This window comes from Vombatus ursinus, unplaced genomic scaffold (assembly GCF_900497805.2).
Source record: "Vombatus ursinus unplaced genomic scaffold, bare-nosed wombat genome assembly UNPS02014818.1, whole genome shotgun sequence".
Lineage (NCBI taxonomy): Eukaryota > Metazoa > Chordata > Mammalia > Diprotodontia > Vombatidae > Vombatus > Vombatus ursinus.
Genome location: NW_020954596.1, coordinates 10,689,580 through 10,709,661, shown reverse-complemented (window position 1 = coordinate 10,709,661; position 20,082 = coordinate 10,689,580). Strand labels below are relative to the sequence as shown.

At 40.6% G+C, this 20,082-nt stretch overlaps 1 protein-coding gene across 4 annotated transcripts in view; it reads right to left on the bottom strand.

Moving 5' to 3' along the window:
* The window catches only part of DOK7 (docking protein 7), a 117,741-nt gene that overhangs the window by 14,267 nt on the left and 83,392 nt on the right, over nucleotides 1-20,082 (bottom strand). For 3 of the 4 annotated variants that reach the window (XM_027836503.1, XM_027836504.1, XM_027836505.1), the window contains one exon: nucleotides 8,982-9,024. The exons of the other annotated variant lie outside the window; for it this stretch is intronic. In XM_027836503.1, coding sequence (XP_027692304.1) covers nucleotides 8,982-9,024 — 43 coding nt within the window. The remainder of the gene's footprint in view (nucleotides 1-8,981; nucleotides 9,025-20,082) is intronic. 4 annotated transcript variants of the gene reach the window in all.

Genomic DNA, 20,082 nt, shown 5'->3' with positions numbered 1-20,082 from the left:
ACTCCCTATTACTTTCAGAATCAAATATAAACTTCTCTAGCTTTTAAAGCCCTTTACAAATTGTCCCCAAACTAACTTTCTAGCCTTATCATACATTCCTCTCATTTGCTCTCTCTTTGGTTCAGTCAAACTTGCTTTCTTACATGGAAATTTCTTTTTTTGTTTTTAAACACGGAATTCCATCTCCCATCCCCATGTCTTTGTACTAATATCCCATGCCTGGAATACCCTTCCTCCTCACCTCTGCCTCCTAGAATCCCTAGTTTCTTTCAAAGATCATGTCAGGAGCCACCCTCTACAGGAATTGTTTCCTGTTCCCCACAGCTACTAGTTCCTTCCCCCCAAAATTATCTTGTATTTTGTATCTTCCTGTTTCACCAGGCTAGATTATACATTCCTTAAGGACAAAGACAGAGACAGAGACGTTTGTATTTGTATCCACAGCACCTAGCACAGTGCCTTACACACAGTAAGCACTTAACATTAAATACATGTTGTTTAATTGGACTCATAGAATCTTAGAATCTCATATCTGCAAGGAACTTCAGAGTTCCTCTAGCCCAGAGGTATCAAACACCCCCCTGCAACACTCCCAGTGCTGGGACAACCAGATTAAAACCTAATTGGTAAATATATAACAAAATAAATAAAAAATACAATAGAACATAGTTAATGTTAATATGTAGTTTTCTGAGTCAATATAGGACCTGCAGGGATGATTATATATGGTTTAACAGTCCCTGTTTTTGAGTTTGACACAATTGCTCTAGAGTTACAGATACCTGAAGCATAAATCCTCTCTAGATTACTTAAGAAAAACTCACAATGATAAAATATTTTAAATTTTATAAAATAATTTCTTCATAATGACCCTATAAAGCAGGTAGTTCAAGTATCATCATCATTCCCATTTTATAAATGAAGAAGCTGATGGCCAAGGGACATGTCTCACAGCTAGTAATTGTCAGAGCTGGGACTTGAAGCCAGATCTCCTGACTTTATGTCCAATGCCCTTGGAAAAAGTTATCATGCGGCCTCTCCTTAAAGATTTGCAATGATGGAGAACTCAGTACCTCCAAGAAACTCATTCTATGGTTAGGCAGGTCTAATTGTTAGGAAGTTTTCCCTTATATTATGCTAAAACCAACCTCCTGTGACTTTCCTGTATTATTTCTAGTTATGTACTACAAAGCCAAATCAAGCAAATTTCTTTTCAACATAATAGCCCTTCTAGTACTTACAGACAACTATCATTCCTTCCTGAGTGTACTCTGTACCAGGCTAAACATTCCTAGATCCTTCGGCTAATTAGTCTTTGAATGATATAATGTCCAACATTCTTGATAACAGTGAACTTCCTCTAGCCACTCTAGTATGCCAATGTCCTTCCTAAAATGTGGTATATCCAAATACTTCCAGTCAGGAATTATGTTGGCCCCACAGCAAAGATTTGAGTTTACTCCATGAACAAGTAATACACTTAATGGCATCCTAGGAACAGTCCATCAACAAGCAGTTATTAAGCACTTACTCTGCCAGGCAGCCTCTTATTTTACAAATGAGAGAATAAGATACAACCACATAAAGTAACTTGCCCAAAGTCACAGAACCAAAGTCACAGATTAATGGTAGAGCTGAGACTAGAACTGAGGTCTGATTCAAGTCACTCCCCTTGTCTGAGCCCATGTTTTCCTCCTTAAAACAGGGATGGATAATTATGCTTGCATTACCCGCTTCACTGGGCTGTTAGGAGGAAGTGTTTTTTAAATGGTGAAGTAGTACAGAAATAGGAGCTGCTAGAGTTTTTGCTATTAATTCAATTCAACAAGCATTCATTAAGTACTGAAGGAAGCACTGTGCCCACCATTGGGTTCCTGTTTGACGCCTCTCTGACTATGCCACACTGGATCTGTCTATTGAGGAGTCCAGGCCTATGACACCCTCAAAGGCAAATAAATATTTTCATGCATTAAGAATTCACTGACATTCACAGCGGAAAAAAAAATGTGCTGGAAGAAAGGACATCTTGTTATTTCCAAACAGCAGCTTTCTAATGGGATTAGCAAATTGGGAAGACAGAAGAGGAAGCCCCCGGCTTCTCTTCTGATTGATTTTGCATTCCTAATCTCCCCAAGAACCCCATAGTTCCTCAGCTTACATACAGATGACTGTCCAATAAGATTCTTCCCTTCTGCCAAGAGCCTTGTATGAGATGAGCAATCTCTGTCATTCGTACCCTATCTCTTTTTATTTCTTTCAGCCAGTGCAGACCCAATTCCAGACATCAAGACCTACAGCTAGACTTTAATATCAGGAAATCCTAGACTCAGAGAATTTTCAAACTAGAATGAATATAATTAATCAAGCAATTATTAGGTACCTACTGTGTGCCAGACCCTCTGCTAGGGACTAGGGATAAAAATACAAAGAATGAAATGGTTGAGGAGTTTATTGTACAGAATGTCAGAGCTGGAAGGGAGTGTAAGACATGTGAGACATAAGACATAGAATGTTAGAGCTAAAAAGCGTTTTGGAAAATAGAATGTTGAATCAAATAGAATCAAATGTTGGAGCTGTAGGTTGTTTTAAATATCATCTACTTCAAGCCCTTCATTCTACAGAAAAGGACACTGAATGAAGCCCAGAAATGGGAAGTAGATGCCCACAGTCCCATCGCAAGTTAATAAAGTCAATATCAAGTTAAAGCCAAGTATAAAAACCCTGGTCTTCTGACTCCTGGGTCAGGGCTCTTTCAAACCACACTGCATTTGAAGGAAATATAAGATTCCCTTCCCTACTTTGCCAATTGGGGGTCTCCCTATATTGTTTAACAAAAAGAAGCTAGTTGTGATCTGAGAGCTGATTCTATTAAATTGAATCTAAGCCCTAAATTGATTCATCACATAGCCTGCATTCATAATGTGATTAATGATATCCATAGAGTTGGGATCCATTATCACTTGATGAAATAATCCACCGAATACTAAAATGCACATGTATTTTTCTTGTATTTGGTTTTTAGCAACTAATAGGTGGCAGATGGCTTGATGTACTGGCCCTCAGTGATCTTATTACCTGTGGGACTTCTGGGCGGTCAGTCCAGCCCTCCGGCTTGGCACAAGGGATTCAAAGCAAGAACCCTAGGAGCACAGTTTTAGAGCTAAAGTCAAATCCCTCATTTTATACATGAAGAAAATATGGCCCAGAAAAGTTAAGTGACTTGTCCAAAGTCATACAGGTATTAAGTACCAGCATTGGGATTTGAACTCAGGTCCTCTGACTCCAGTGAGGTATAGTAGTTTCTCTGTACCTCACTGCCTCCTTGACTTCCTGATACATCAGTTTCCATGAGCACCAAGTTTCTCTCAGCGAAATATCACTGACCCAGCCATACTCAAAAAGTGTCTCTATTCAGTCTAATTCTCCCCTCTCAACCTCTTAACACCCAGTGATCCTTTTGGATCCACAAAGAGGAGAAACCTTTCCCTTCACCATGCTTAGTGTGCATAGGACACACAATCTCTGATGTTCATGTAAGAAAGCTTAAAAGACTAAGATCATGGTGTGTTATGGCTGCAACGAACCTTAAAGACAAATTAAACCAAATGCTTCATTTTACAGAACAGAAAACTGAGACCCAAGGAGAGAAAGGAAGTGACCCAAGGTTGCATAGCTAGTTGATTGCTGATGCCAGGATTTGAACCCAGGTCTTATGACTCCAGGTCTAATGCTCTGTCGAGTCCAGGGAGTTGGGGGTAACCTGCAGCCTTGAGGCCACAGGTTTCCCCCCCAGTCTAGTCTATTACTACCCCTGAGTTTGCAACAGCCTAACCTCCAAGTCAGGAAGCCAGATGGACTGAGTTAGTAGTAACCAGAACTAAACTTTCCTGAATACACTTTGCCAAGGAGTATTGATGGCAAAGGACCGAGTCTTTGGTTGGCAGTGACTATGTAGGGAATAACCCTTTGGACAGGAGTGGTAAACTATAGAAACAATGCAAGGGAGAAGAAAGAAGATGGGTAAAACATCATCCTACACCATCATAGGGAGAAACATGGGGGAGAAATGGATGCCCATGCAAACGTGGGTATACACTCAGCAAATGCTACCTCCTCTTTGTGGCCCAGCTCAAGTCATCCAGAAAGCTCCCTCTAAGTAACAAAATTCTTACCAATCCTGCTCAATCAGGAATGCCCAACAGCCCTTAGAATCTGCCTCAGTGGCACAACTGACCGTTTAATCACTTCCTTTCAAGACTCATTCTCTAATTAGTTCACGTGTGTTAGTTTTGTCTGTCCAAAAACATCCTAAGCTTCTTTAAGAGCAGAAACCAGGTCTTCTTCTGTTGTCTCCCCAGTAATGTGAGCCCAGGGTAAGTTTTAGTCAACCTTGGTTTGCTCATTATCATTTGGTCCTTCTAAGAACATTTATTAGGTACTTGTTATGTGCTGGGCACTGTATTAGGCACTGGCATATTAACAGGAGTGAAATGGTCCCTGCTTTCAAGTGATACACATACACACATATATTTATATGTATATATGTACACACATACATACATACAAACATATGTATACACATACGTATACATACATATCTGTATTCCATTTCACTATTGCCAGATATACCTATGTGTGTGTATTTACATATATACACACACATTCATACAATATATACAATATTTATATATTTGTGAATATGTTTTATATATCACAAACATATCCAAGGTATACATGTATATGGATAAACATGCTATAGTCACACACAGTAACTTCTGAGTCCCTGCTCTTTACATTCATTTACATTTACATCATTTACATTCTCATGGGAGAGATGATATATAAGTAAATGTGTATGTGTGTATCTATATACCCATACCATATATACAGAAATATGTATCTTATAAGTATATATACTTGTAAATATATGTACTTATAAATATGAATATATATACTTATATGCATATATGTGTCTGTGTTTAGTGTGTTTATCCATATATATGTATATACCTTGTGTATGTGTATATATAAACCTATAAATGTCAATAGGTATATACACGTATAGATAAATTTACACAATAAAGCCATAAAAGGAAACTCTGGGTGGGGAGAGGCACGACCTGGCAGTCATAGGGGGACTAAGACAGTACTTATACAAAAGCGTAAGCCTTGAAGGAAACCTGGGATTCCAAGAGTGCCCCTGAGGGTAGAGTATATTCTAGGTCTGGGGGGATAGTCACTTCAAAGGCACAGGGACAGCAAATGGAGTGTCATGGATGAGGAACAGCACCAAGGCCATCTTGACTAGACCACAGAGTGGCACCATGGAGGGAACGGTGCCAAATTAGGAGCCAGTGGAAGTCACTGAGGAAGGGGGCGACATGGTCATACCCATGGCTGCTGTGTGGAGGATGGGTTGGAATGGGGAGTAACTTAAAGCATGAAGACCAATTAGAAAGCTATTGTAATAGTTTAGGTGATTAGGTCCTTAAGAAGGTTGTTGGCCGTCTAAGTGGAAAGATGGGGACACATGCAAGGGATATTGTGGAGGGAGAAACAAAAAGATGATTTAGCAGCTGACTGGATACTGGGGGTGGAGTGGGAATTAGAGTGAGGAGTTAAGGATGACACCAAAATTGGGGGACTAGAAGGAGAACAGTGAGCTCAACATTAAGTATTTTGGGAGAAAACAAATGAGTTTTGTTTTTGACATGTGGAATTTGAGATGCTTACAGGACATCCAGTTCAAAATGCCCAACAATGATTTGCTGATGTGGGACTAAACTTCAAAAGACAGACTGGAGCTGAATCTATAGATCTAGGGGTCATCAGCAGAAATGATCATTAAATCCATGGGAGCTGATGTAGTCACCAAGGAAAAGTATAGAGAAGAAGCGAGGTGGGCCCAGAAAAAAGAGCCTTGGGACACAGTGACAATTAGTGAGCATGACATGGGTGATGATTAAGCAAAGGAACTGAGGAATCAGACAGAGGAATAACGTGCAGACCCAGAGAGGAGATAACATCCAGGAGGGGAGGGTTTCAACACTGGCAAATGCTGCTGAGGGATCTAGTATTCAACTGCATGTAATATTAATCATAATGGTGATAGTTCATACTCACATAGTACTTTTATGGTTACAAAAAGGGTTTTGCAGACATTAGCTCATTTTATAGATTTTCAGAGAACAGAAGACAGGAGATTAAGAGATGATAACTCTCTCCAAGTCTCTGAAGGGTTGCCATGTTCTGCTTGGCCCCAGAGATCAGAACTAGGAATAATGGATAAACAACAACAAAGAAGATTTTGGCTTGATATAGAATAAACATTTACTGATAATTAGCATTTATACTCTTTAACCTTCACAAGCAACAGATACACACGTACTTCCTTAGTGGTGGAGCAGAAGGTCTTGTATGCACCAAGTGCTTAAATTTTTCTTGATTCATTGATTAAAGCAATTAAAAATGAAATGGGCTGCTTCACAGTAAGTTTCCAGTGCTGGAAGTCTCCAAGCAGAAGATCATTCATCAAGGACATTATATAGGGCATTCCTGGAATAGGCAGGACTAGATATTTGATTTCCTTAAAAACCTTGTAATAATAAGATAGTCACAGCCCTGTAAGATAGACAATGCAAGTATCATTATATCCAGTTTATAAATGAAGAACCCAAGGTCCTCAGGAAGGAATCCAACTTCATCAACCCACATTTGACTTTGAGAGGACTTAGATTTCCACAAGACTAGACAGTCTGAGCCACTGATGCTATAAGCAATAAAGTTTCATCGAAGCACATTTTATTTCACCCAAAGGAAGGCACCTGACTTGAGTCACTGGGTGAGTGGGGAGGGGATATGAGAAGAAGAAGGAAGATGGGATAAGGTGCCATCAATATCACATTCCCCTGAGGGGCAAGGATACAATGGGATTTCCAGAGAGACCACATACACCTGCAACTCAGATAATGGGGAAGATGGGGCCTTGGGTAAAGTGTTCTTGAGGCTAAGGCAAGAGGAGAAATGAATGAATGAAGATTTAGTAAGCGCTTACTGCATGCAAAGTACTGTGCTGGGCCAAGCACTGAAAAATAAAAATAATCCCTGTTTTCAAGGTGCTCACGTTCTAATGGGGAGGACAACCGTTATGGAAGGTTTCAACTCTAAGTCATTTGGAAAGGAGGGAGACTGAACATCCATGTGGACCCAGTACTCAAGTTATGCTAGGCTCTCATCACTCCTCCTAGTGTGATGTGGGCACTGGGTTGTTCCTCAACATAGGGCAGCTTGGAGATTCAGATAAGAACCAGATATCACAGGATATGATCATAGAATCACATATTTAGAACTGGAAGAGCTGATTTTACAGACGAGGAAAGTGACTAGAGTCCAGAGAACTTAAGACTTGCCCAAGGTTACACAGCTAGTTTGAAGCAGAGACAGGATTCAACCCCAGGTCATTCTGATGCTCTTTTCACTGCACCATGATGCTTTCACATGTTTTATATGAAGAGTTGGGATATTGCTCAGGTTTGTCTGGTTGGTTTCCCACCTCCAATGTCACAAGCAGGGAGGCTCCAAACAGCAGGGTGGAACGGGACATGGAAGTTTCTAGGCATAGAGCTTCAAGACAAGGGGCATAGAGGAGAGAAAGCCTCCCACAAAGGATTAACCCCCCAAAAAGAACCAGAGGGTTTTTCAGGCTACCACAGTCAATTGATGACATAGTGACCAAGCTGCAGCTGAAGCCCAGGTCTCCTGATGTCCTGTCATCACCCTAACTTCAGAATAGGCCATTGCATTCTTCCTGACAAGGCAGGCTGAATCCTGAAACCACATGTCACCAGAGACATGAGCTTTCTTCTCTCTAAGTAGACACCAACACCACACTAAGCCTTTCCTCAAGATGTACATATACACATAGAAGTAATGGGACTTAAAATGGAAGATACATAGTGTCCCAACATTATCAGAATGAAAGACTTTAAAAAAAGAATCTTCAAAATCAAAAGTGGTAAACATAAAATATCCATAATCTCTTCCATATTCTGGGAATGGAAAAGGGAAAATGTGGAGTGAGTGCTATAGCCACATCAAGGCTTGGAGCCACATAACCATGAAATCACAGAACCTTAGTTACAGAAACACAGGCTTAGAGCCACAGTCATAGAATCACAAAGTCATAGAATCTTAAAATCACAGAGCTCTAAAATCTTATAACTATAGTCATAGAATCTTGGAATCATCATATTACAAGATCTTGGAATCAGAGAGTCACAGAACTATAACATCATAGAATTCTAAAAGTAATAGAATTCTAGGGTCCTAGAACCTTAGAATGAGAGTTGAAATCTTGGAATCACAATAATAGAAATTTAGAATCAGGAAAGGAGTTCAAGTCAAAGAATCTTAGAATCATAGTCATAGGGTCATGGAATTATAGTTTTGTAAGCACTAACTTGTACCCAGTACACAAAGTAGGCACTTAAAAGCTTTTAAAAAGAATAAGCAAAAAGGAGGGAGAAAATTTGGAACTAAAACTAAAATAAATTTAAAGAAATAATAGCCATAGACTTAATGAATCTTGGGATCTCAAAATTAGAAACTTTGCCATCATCCACATTTTTTTTTGCTGGTGAGAACATGAAGCCTGAAGGTGGATGAAGGTGAAAGGGGGCTCCTCTGAAGTCACCCAACCTTGTCTGTGTGCTTCCCATCACACCATGCCATTCCTCTCTGTATGTCATCCATCCCACTGCCATTCTAATCCCCTCTGCTCCACTCCTGGAGTCCATTGGTGGCCAAATCAAACTGGTCAAATTTCAAGTCCAGGTGTATAAGCTACAACTAGTGATTTTGAGTTTTTCATTTCATTATCTCACAAAGAGAGGCCAAGTTTAAATGTGGGTTCCTTAGCATAGCTTCCAAAGGAGATATAACAAAAACCCTCCTACCCAAACATGCATCCACATTGTACCAACCTGAGAGTGCTGGGAAGAGTCTCAGGGGAGAAAGAGCTGCTTCCTAAACAGAAGAGAAAAGGGGAGAATGAGAGATTTCTTCACTAGAATCAGAGTCCTTGTCAGCCTTTGAAAACCCATAAGCTTAGGTCTCAGAAATCCTGCATGCTGATGTCTACTAGACAGCCACAGCTTCTTGCAGATGGCCCTTGGGGTAACTCATCAGGTTTACCGACTGATCTCTTCTACCAAGACTGGTTTTGCCTTTTACATGCAGAAAGATATTATTCCTGCTTCCTTCTGGGAGGACAGATTTGAAAACCTTCCTTCAGTCTTTAGGTGTGATGCTAGTACAATCTTTCTTAAAGTCACCTGGAAGATATAGGACTTTCCATGTCCCTTTTCATGGAGAGAAAGTGACCTTCTAATGCTGTGCAGGAGGGCGTATAGCCCCATGTAAAGAATCATGGGCTAACAGTGTCAGAAGGGACCATAAAGCATAGAATATTAGACATGGAAAAGCCTTAAGAATGTAGAAGAGCAGCTAAGTGGTGCCATAGTGAATAGAGCGCCAGGCCTGAAGACTCTGTGTGACCTGGGCAAGTAACCCTGACCCTGTTTGTTTCAGTTTCCTCATCTGTCAAATGAGCTGGAGAAGAAAATGGCAAACCACTCTAGTATATTTGCCAAGAAAACCCTAAATGGGGTCACGAAGAGTCAGACACGACTGAAAAATGACTGAACAACAGCAACAAAAAAGAATGTAGAACATAGGAAGGAACACCGAAGTGAGAGGAAATCTTAAATAAATAAATAAATAAATAAACAAATAAATATTTAAAAACTCTCATTGTATAAAGGGAAAAAATGAAATGCAGCAAAAGAGAGTGTATTAGTATTGCCTAGGGTCACATTGAGAGTTGATGGCAGAGCTGGGACTATGACCAGGTTCTGTCCACTCTGTGAAATGTACTAGGGATATGGAAAGGCAGAAATGCTTCAGAAGCACTTTTGCAGCTTAGATTTTATTTTTTTTTAATCTGAGGCTGCCTCTGCTGCTGTTCATTAGTCGTAGAGCATCACCAACCACTTTGAGAAAGATGAAGACCTTGTACATGATAGGGACACAGCCAGGGGCTAAATAGCAATCCTGCCTTCTAGTGCCTTCTGCTTCTTGGCTGAATGTGCAAATGGGGAGGGAAAAATAAGTTACTGCTTGACTCTGGTGGAGAGTCATGAAAAATACATTAGAAGAACTTCTGGAATGAATTAGGCTTTTTCAGAAATAAATAACAGAAAGCAGGTCTTAAGTGAGGGACAGGAACAGAAATTCAGCAGGATAGAGGTATGAATGCCAACTTTGGAATTCAGTATATTCTAGGCTAGTATCATAGACTAACAAACATAATTGGAGGGGACTTCAGAAGTCATCTAGTCCATCCCCTGCTCAACTTATACATCCTCCCTGCAGCATATCCCACATGATTATCCAGTCTCTGCTTGAAGACCTCTAAGAATGGGGAGCTCACTACCTCTTTCTGGACAACTCTAATCGTGAGAAAGTTCTTTTCCTCACAATAAGTCAACATCTGCCCCCCGAACATCCCCCCATCATTCCTATTATTGCCTTCTAGGTCCAAATGGAACAAGTTGACTCCCTCTTCCAAACTGCAGTCCACATTTTAAAAATCTTGATAAATTTACAGCTCCTACTGAGCATGGCAACTGGGATGGGGAAGGTAAGAGAAGGAAATAAGCATTTATATAGGACTGACTATGGGTCAGACACCTTGCTATGTGTTTTACCAATATTATCTCATCTGATCTTTAAATAGCCCTGCAGGTAGGTGCTGTGAGACCCATTTTACAGTTGAAGAACATGGAAGAAAACAGAGGGTGACTTCAGGGGGGTAGGGAGAGGCAGACAGCTAGGAAGTGTCTAAGGCTAAATTTGAACTCATATCTCCCAGACTCCAGCCCCACTGCTTAGCCACTGTACCACTTAGCTGCCTCCATTTGCTGAAGATGGCAACTGGCATTGGGCAGAGCCTTAAAAATATGTCATCTAACAAGGGTCACCTGAAGGAACTGCCTTCAGGCATTTGTAGGGCTGTCACATGGAAGAAGGATCAGACTAGTTCCCTCTGCCCTAGTTCAGATAGCAGAACTAAGAGTAAAGTGTGAAAATGCCAAGGGACAAGTTCAGATTTGGGATAAGAAAAGCCTTCAAGCTGCCCCCAAGAGGAATGGGCTTTGTCTGCAGAGACAGGGTGACTTCTTGCTGTCTATATTCTACAGGGGCTTCTCTTTCAGGTGTGGCAGGTGGGTGAACTAAATGACCTCTGAGTTCCCCTTTGATTCCTAAATTGTGATTCTGTGGTGTATTTGAAGACAGCTATCATATCTCCCCTAAATCCTCTCCTTTCCAGATTTAATGTCTCCAGGAAAAATACTAGGTAAGGAATCAGAAAAGAATGGAGTACTCTAGTGGAAAAAGTAATGACAAAGAATAAGAAGACTTGGCTTTAAGTCTCACTGTGAGTATCTGTCCCTAAGTACCCACACTACCAATGCATCATTTCCTAGGTCCATGCTGCACCTACTATGTGCAGATCACTGAGCTCAGCATTTAGAGAAATGCAAATTTAGATCACACATGATCCTCAGGGCCATCACAGAGCTTATGGCCAATAGGGAAATAAAACACAAACATCTATGTAACACATGAATCCCCTGACCTACTAACATTACCAAGGCCTCTAGGTTGCATAAGACTAAGCCAACAAGATCAGTCGCCATTTTGCCAAAGTTTGAGCAGAACTCATCAGAGACTATGGCAGAGTTGGGGCAGATTTGCACAGTCGTCCCCAGCTAGCCTTCATTCCCTTACCTACCATAACTTCCATGCTTCCCATCTTCCAGGGATGAAGGTAAAGGGCCTATTTTTTTCCAGTAACCTTCCTTATGAAGGAACTTCACCTCATTCCGAATATATACATCTTAATTTCATTTCTTGACTTTGATTATTTGACCCCTGGCCTTTTCCCTCTCCTACTTCTGTGTATTTTTTTTTTTCTGCTGCTCACCTCCATACCTATAAGACACTCCCTCTCCCTTTTACTTGCTAAAATTCTTCTTTCTACAAAATCCATAGAAATCAAGTGCTAACTATACAAATTTACCCCTGCTCCCCATCCCATCCCCAAGTGAAAGTGGTATCTTTATCCTAAAATCTTCCCATCGCATTTTATCTGGATCTCACCTTTGTCCCTGATACATTACCCCCTGTGTTAGGTACAATGTCACGGATGTGTTTAATGACCCCTAGTAGACTATAAGCTCCTTGTGGACAAGGATTGTGTCAACCTCGTCTTTGAATCTCCAGCCCCAAGCACAGGACTCCGCAAATTGCAGGCACATTGTGCAGGCTTACCCACCTGACTGATTACAAAGTGGTTTTCTAACATGTTTAGGCTCAAATTTAAGTGACAAAGTCTATGTCACAGAGATACAAAGTCATAGAGGTGGGACTGAACTTAAATCATTTAATCACTCTCTATTACATCACTCACGCTCACTGGCACATATCTCAGCAATTTGGAGCAGCTTTATCCTTTGCTGGTTTCATCAAAAGTAATATGATCCTGGGGTAAGGAGAAGAGGAATGGAGGAACATCTGATTATGGCCTGCAGCCACGCCACAGGAGAACTGTCCCTCCCCAGAGTGATTGTCAGGTGATAGCTAAGACCCTGAGAAAACCACAGACTCCCAGAATCGGACAGAACTCGGGCAACATTTAGTCCTACCAATATCTAAGCAGGCACCTCCTTAGTAATACCACTCCACGGCCAGCCAGCCTTCACCTAAAGACCTCTCCACAGTTGAGGAACCACTGCCTCTTGAGGTGATCTAGTCCATTTTGTGATACCTCTAATTGTTAGAAAGTTTTCCCTTCTACCAAATCAAAGTCTGCCTTTTTGCAACTTCTGCCAAATTCTTCCAATTCTGTCCTCTGGTTCCAAGCCAGACAAGTCTGATCCTTTTTCCAGATGATGGCCATTCCAATACCTGAACACAGTTACCATTTCTCACCAAATCCTTCTCTCCTCCAGGCTAAACATACCCAGACCTTTCAACCAATTCTTATGTGACATGGTCTCCAGTCTTTTCACAATCCTGTTTGTCCTTCTTTGGACGTGCCCCCGTTTGTCAATGTCCATATACGTAGAACTTAACACAGGCCTGCATATCTGTACTCTCCATGGCACAGGATAACTGGAAAGAACCTCCCCTACCCAAGTATTTCCTGAACCAGATTAAAACTTAATTGTGAAATATCTAACAAAATAAATAAAAATACAGTAAAACATAGATGGGGGAGAGAATAAGCATTTATATAGTACCTACTAAATGTCAGGCACTGGGCCAAGCACTTTGCAAATATTATATCATTTGATCCTTACAACAACCCTGAGAAGTAGGTACTGTTATTATCATCATTTTATAGTTGAAGAAACTAAGGTAAAAGGAGGCTATGTGACTTGCCCAGGGTCACTTAGCTGGTAAGTATATGAGGCTGGATTTGAACTCAGGTCTTCCTGACTCTAAGCCCAGAAACTTCTATCTACTGTGCCACCTAACTGTCTCAGTAGTGTTACATATTAAAACTAAGTCCTTAATATGGAAATGTGTCTTGCATGACTGCACATGTATAATCTATGTCAAACTGCTCGCCTTTTCAATAAGGGAGAGGGAAGATAAGGAGGGATAGAATTTGGAACTCAAAATTTTTTAAAATGAATGTTAAAAATTGTTTTTATATGTAATCGGGGAAAAAATAAAATATTAAATAAACTTTAAAAAAACTAAGTCAAAACGTGGTCAGCAGGGATCCTTATGTATGGTTTAGTGGCCCTATTTCTATTTGAGTTTGACACCACTGCTCTAGAATTAAGTCATCACATTAATCTGACCTCTAATCTTCCTATTATTGTCTTTTACTCTGGTAACTGGTAACTGTTCTCATGGTCCTATTTCCTTGACCCTGCGGCAATTCATACACATTCTCCCAAAATTCTTTGACTTCTTCATATTTGTTATGTGGCAATAATATGCCACAACATTCACACATAATAGTTTGTTCAGTTATTCCTTAGTCAATGGGTACCTACTTTTCCATAACTACCACTAAAGTCCTACTGTGAATATATTAGTATAAATGGGGCCTTTCTTTGTGCTTTTGGCCTCTTTGGGGGTATATGTTGATTGTAAATCTAATGCTGAGTTAAAGAGTATGAATAATTAGTTTATTTTCTTAAATAATTCCAAATTCGTCTTAGAATAATTATATCATTTCCTACCTCCACCAATTGTATATCTGTGTGCCTATCTCCTCTTCTAATTTCTTCTTTCTAGGTGATTTGTAATATACCTACACCATGGAGGTGTACTTCTATATCTCTTTCCATTGATCCTCACTCAAACACCTTCCATCATATATGTCCCGTTAGGTTCCTGGATTTCCTGAGCTGGGTATAATTTTCTTTATAGGATCATAGAATTAGAGTTTGATGGATCCTGAGAGTGCATCAATCCAACCTCCTCAATATTTATATGAGGAAACCAAGGTCCAGCAAGATTAAGTGACCAAACAGAGCTTCGATGTGAACCCAAGTCTTCTGACTTCCAATTTCATACTTCCCACTACCTCACACTGCCTACATTCAGAATGTATAGTGTAATTTCTTTTTTATATTCTGTTCCTTTTAAATAAGACATATTCTTCCAGAGTCACATTCCAGTCCTGAGTCCCATCTAAAGTCTCCCATATCAGGGAGTATCATATTAGTTACTTAGAGGCACAGTTGTACATAAGAGGGTAGGTCTGATTGCAAAGGGCAACTAGGTGGTACAGTGGATGGAGCGCTGAGCCAGGAGTCAGGAAGACATAAGTTCAAATCTGGCCTCAGACACTTACTATCTGTGTGACCCTGTACAATCACTTAACTCTGTTTGTCTCAGTTTCCTCATCTGTAAAATGAGCCAAAAAAGGAAATGGCAAACCATTACAGTATCTTTGCCAAGAGAATCCCAATGGGGTCATGAAAAGTCGGATCAGAAACAAATGAACAACAACAATTGATTTTAAGGCCAGCACTCTACTACTACAGCCTCCACACTGTTTCCCATCTCAAAAATGAGTGAATCTGCCATGAATGAATTCTTAAGATAGGCGAGTATACATTCCAAGAATGGGAGCCTGCCAGTGTAAGGGCATAGAGCTAAGAGAATTCTGTGTTCCAGCAACAGCAAGCAGGGAGGAAGAAAGGAATAAACATTTATATAGTGCCTACGATGTGCCAGGCACTGTACTAAGTGGTTTTTACAAATATTATCTCATTTTGTCCTCACAGCAACCTGATAAGCTAAGTGCTATTATTACCTCCCTTCTACAGTTGAGGAAACTGAGGCAAATAAAAAAAGTTAAGTGACTTGCCCAGGGTCACACAGTGTCTGAGGCCAGATTTGAATTTAGTTCTTCCTGACTCCGAGACCAGTGCTCTATCCACTGCACCACTAGCAGGCTAGTTAGACTACACCACAGAATTCATGAAGAAGAAGAATGTGTATTTTTAGAGAGATTAGCAAGAGTCAGATTTTGAAGGGCTTTAACAGCCAAACAGAGGATTGTGTACTTTATCCAAGAGGTGAGAGAGAGTCACTGGAGCTTCTCAAGGAGGAAAATGGCATTATCAGAACTTTGCTTCAAGAATATCAATCTGATAGTTGAATTGAGGATAGATTGAATAGAGGGGAGCCTAGAGGCTGGGAGGTCCATTAGGTTATTATAGTAGACCAGGAATAATGAGGTCCAAAAATGGAGTGCTGGCCATATAAGTAGAGAGAGATGGGTAAATAGAACACTTCATTCTGGAAGTAGAATCACCAAGACTTGGCAATTGGGTGGATGTGAGGGGTCAGAGAGAAGAGTCAAGGATGTCTATAAGGGCTGGGTGACTGGGAGGATGATGTTCTCAATAGAAATATATAGGGAAGTTAGAAAAACCAGAGAGTTTGGATGGGGATGAGGAGAGAATTATCAGTTCTTTCTTGGACATGTAGAGTTTATGCTTTCTCTTGCCTTATACCCTCTTGTTTAATCTTTCTCTTCCCTCACAGTTCAGCTCTGGTGCTTCCATGAAGCTTTCCCTGATGCCTTTTGGAGGAGAAAGTGAGGCTGGTGACTTTGCATAGCCCTCCCTCACTTGAACCAAAGTCAAATTGTAAGTCATATCATCATCTCCCTGATGTCATGGTCCTCTTCGAGAACGAAGAACAAACTGCACAACTACCACAACAAGCCTGATGCCCCAAGCTAGAAGCCATCAAATTTTCCTATGCTACTTTATCTGGATTTCTCCTTTGGATCTCCCCTTCACTTCTCTTCAGTTCAGTAGAATGTAACCTCCTTTAGGACAGGGGCTATCTTGCTTTTTGTTTTTTGTCTTTGTATCTGTACCTGAGGGCACATCGTAGACCTTTAATAAATACTCGATATGACAGATATTTATTAAATGCCTATTATGTGCAAAACACCTTTTGTACCCTACCCTGTATCACATTCATTTGTATACATGTTATGTCTCAACTCCACCACTACCTCAGCTCTAGCCTCCAGGGTGGAATGATGGTAAAGTATAACATATACACAGATAAGTGTAATACAAAGTAGAGAGTGAAGGGCGCTCCCCTGAGGCTTTCATTGTTTAACTTTCAGACAACTAGGGAAGTGTTTGGTAGTTGCTGCTCAAAGCAGAGATCCTAGCACTTTTAATCATGAATAGCTCCCTTTTTTAATCTGGACATAGTCAGGGGCTTGCAACAACATCTAATGAACACTCATAGAAAGCTCATCATTTATATTCAAATCTGATGCTTGGGCATCTGGCCCACTCAGAACCACCCATTTCTTTGAGATGATCTCCAGCTTGGCTTTTGACTTCAGTTCTTATTAGCAAAACATTGATTCGGGTAAACCTTATTTAATTCATTCACTCATCCCCGCCTCCATGTTCCCAATTCTTTCTTCTGATTTTATAGCACTTCACACCCCTCTTGTGCATTTACTATATTTTAATTTCTATATTAATCTGTGTACACATCTGATACAGCTTAAACTGTAAGCTCAGCAAGGACAAGGATTGTTTTATTTATCTTTCTTACATCCTCCAGTATAGCCTTGGTTTATAGAAGGTGCATAATAAATATTGTGCAATTTAATTGAATCACTAGAGAACAAGCTGTTAAGTTCATGCATTCTAAGTTATAAATAATAAGACATTGAACATTTATTGAAATTAAGTAATAAAGAATGAAAAGGCATAAACTTCCACTGATGTCCACCTCCTATGCCTCACTGTGCGGTGAGAAGGACCCTGGATTTTCCAAGGCTGTGCCAGTGGCTTCCCAAACTTGTCCACATTCTAAAAAGATGGAAAGGCTTTAATGAGGCGCCCAGAGAGGGGCTGTGTATCTGTCATCTGAGGACCAGTTTAGCTCAGCACAAAGGGCATGTCACCAGAGCCATTGGCTGGCAAATTGTTTTGACCTCTTTAGTTGACGGAACACCTGGAAAGATAGAGAGGGGCTGGTATCTGCCTCAGTTGGAGGGGTATCTACCCTGAGAAAATCCTAGAACCTTTAAGAGTATCATTGGCGTCTACTGCTTCAAGTCTTAAACACTATTCCAATTTAGTTCCTCCTCTTATATAGTCTAATTGGCTAGGAAGTACATATGCAAAGCATGGACTTCATGAAGCCTTAAGTTCAAATATGGACAAGGGTACCTTCAGTCTTTCTTCCCTGGGAACCTGAAAGTGGTCAGTGAGTTAAGCAGGTTACTCTTAGAGAGGAAGCTTGTTGTAGTTACTATTACTACTACTTGGTGAACTTACTAATACTCAGCGACTACACTGTATGTAGTTGCTTACACACTGCCCTTAGAATCAGGATGCTTAAGCACAAATCCCAACTCTGTGACTTAGTGGAAAGTCATTATTCCCCTCCTGCTTTGCTGGTTGATGTCCTAGAAATCCTTTCAAAGTCCATCTCAAATGCCACTTCCTCCAAGAAGCCTGCCCCATCCCCAGTCCTGACAACCACTTCCCCCTTGTATTCTCACCTAACAATTGGCTTGCATCTGTCTAACATACTCACCTAATATGCATATTATAGTTAACTTGTAGATTTTTGTCCTATTAATAATAATAGTTCACATTTATACAGTGCCTTAAAGCACTTTTCTCACAGTGGTCAGTAGGTAGAGGAAGAATTAATCTCCATTTTTCAAATAAAGAAAAAATTTAAAGAAGTTATAGGATTTTACCCATGATCAGACCTAGAAAGGGTCAGAAGTGGGATTTCTCCTAATAGACTATAAATTTCTTGAGGGTAGTCACCCTATCTTGTCTCTCCCAGGACATAGAGAGGCTGCTGGTTGCACAGTAGATAGAGCTCTGGGCCTGGAGTAAGGAAGACCTGAGTTCAAATCCAGACTCAGATATTTATTAGCTATATGACCCTGGGCAAATCACTTCATCTCTTTTTGCCTCAGTTTCCTCATCTATAAAATGGGGATAATAGCACTAACCTCTCAGGGTTCTTATGAAGCTCAAATAAGATAATGTGTAAAGCATCATAGTGCAGCGCCTGGCATGTAGTAAGCACTTAAATTTGTTTCCTTTCTTCCTTTCTTTTGTTCTCTGGACCTCAATTTCCTCTTCTGTAAAATGGAGATAAGAACAGCACCTGGGGCAGCAAGGTAGCACAATGGATAGAGTTCCAGGCCTGGAGCCAGGAAGAACTGAGCTCAAATTTGGCCTCATTCACTTACTAGCTGTGTGACCCTGGGCAAGTCACTTAACCCTATTTGCCTCAGTTTCCTTATGTGCAAAATGAGCTGGAGAAGAAAATGGCAAACCCCTCCAGTAACTTTGCCAAGAAAACACCAGACGGGGTCATGAAGAGTTGGACATGACTGAAATGACTGAACAAAAGCAATAGCACCTGCCTTGCAGGGTTGCCATGAGTCTCAAAGAGATAATATTTGTGAAGTGCTTAACACAGGACCTGGCGCATAGTAGGTGCTATATTCCCTTCACTTAGCACAGTGCTTAGCAAACAGTCGACACTTGATAATTGTTTGTTGAGCTGAATTAAACTTCACTTCTCTGGCCTTCATTTTTCCTCATCTGTCAAACTGGCATAACATCATTTAGACTAATTTCCTCAGAGAAGCACTGTAGAGTTCAAATGAGATAATTCTCCCTCCCTACTTGGGGCATACAGTGTTACAGTAAAGTACCATGTAGCTATTATAAATAATACTGCTTTGATCAGTCCCTGCAAGGAAACTAGAGGTTACAGTATAGAAACAGCACTTGGCTTGCAGTCAGTCATAGGACCAGGGTTCAAATCCTAGTGCTAACATTTCATGTGTAACCAGGGGTGAGTTCCCTTCTCTAGGCCTTAGTTTTGTCCTCTATAAAATGCAAGGATTAGACTAAATAATGTCAGAGGTCTCTCCTGTGACATATAAACATATTCTTAGGATTTGAATCCAGGTCTTGGGATTCAAATCACAGAATGTTGGGGTTGCAGAGCTCTGAGATCATCTAGGCTATCCTAATTATTTTACAAATGAGGAAACTGAGGCCCAGAGAGGGGAAAGGACTTGACCAAGGTCATAGAGCATAAAATGCTATATAAATGCTAGCTGTTATTATTAATTAACTAACCTAGTAGGTGTTTATGTCAAAGGTAGAAAAGACAGCATTTGGATCCCCATTTTCAAAGTCAAGAGCATCTATCTTTGCAGGATGAGTTGCTTTCTCTGGTCTGCTTAGGAAACGAGAGGCTGTTTTGTAAAACCAGTGAAGTTAGACATTGTTCAGAGGCAGCCAAGGCAAGGGGAGGTTTGATACACAGACAATTCAGGAAAGGAAAGCAAATACAGATTGCATAAAACACCCGAGTGTCATCACCCCACCCAGGGTTCATCTCAGAGTCCGGGGTACTTAGTTGCTAGGCCTGTCTGGCTCATGGAACAGATGGTGAACTTGG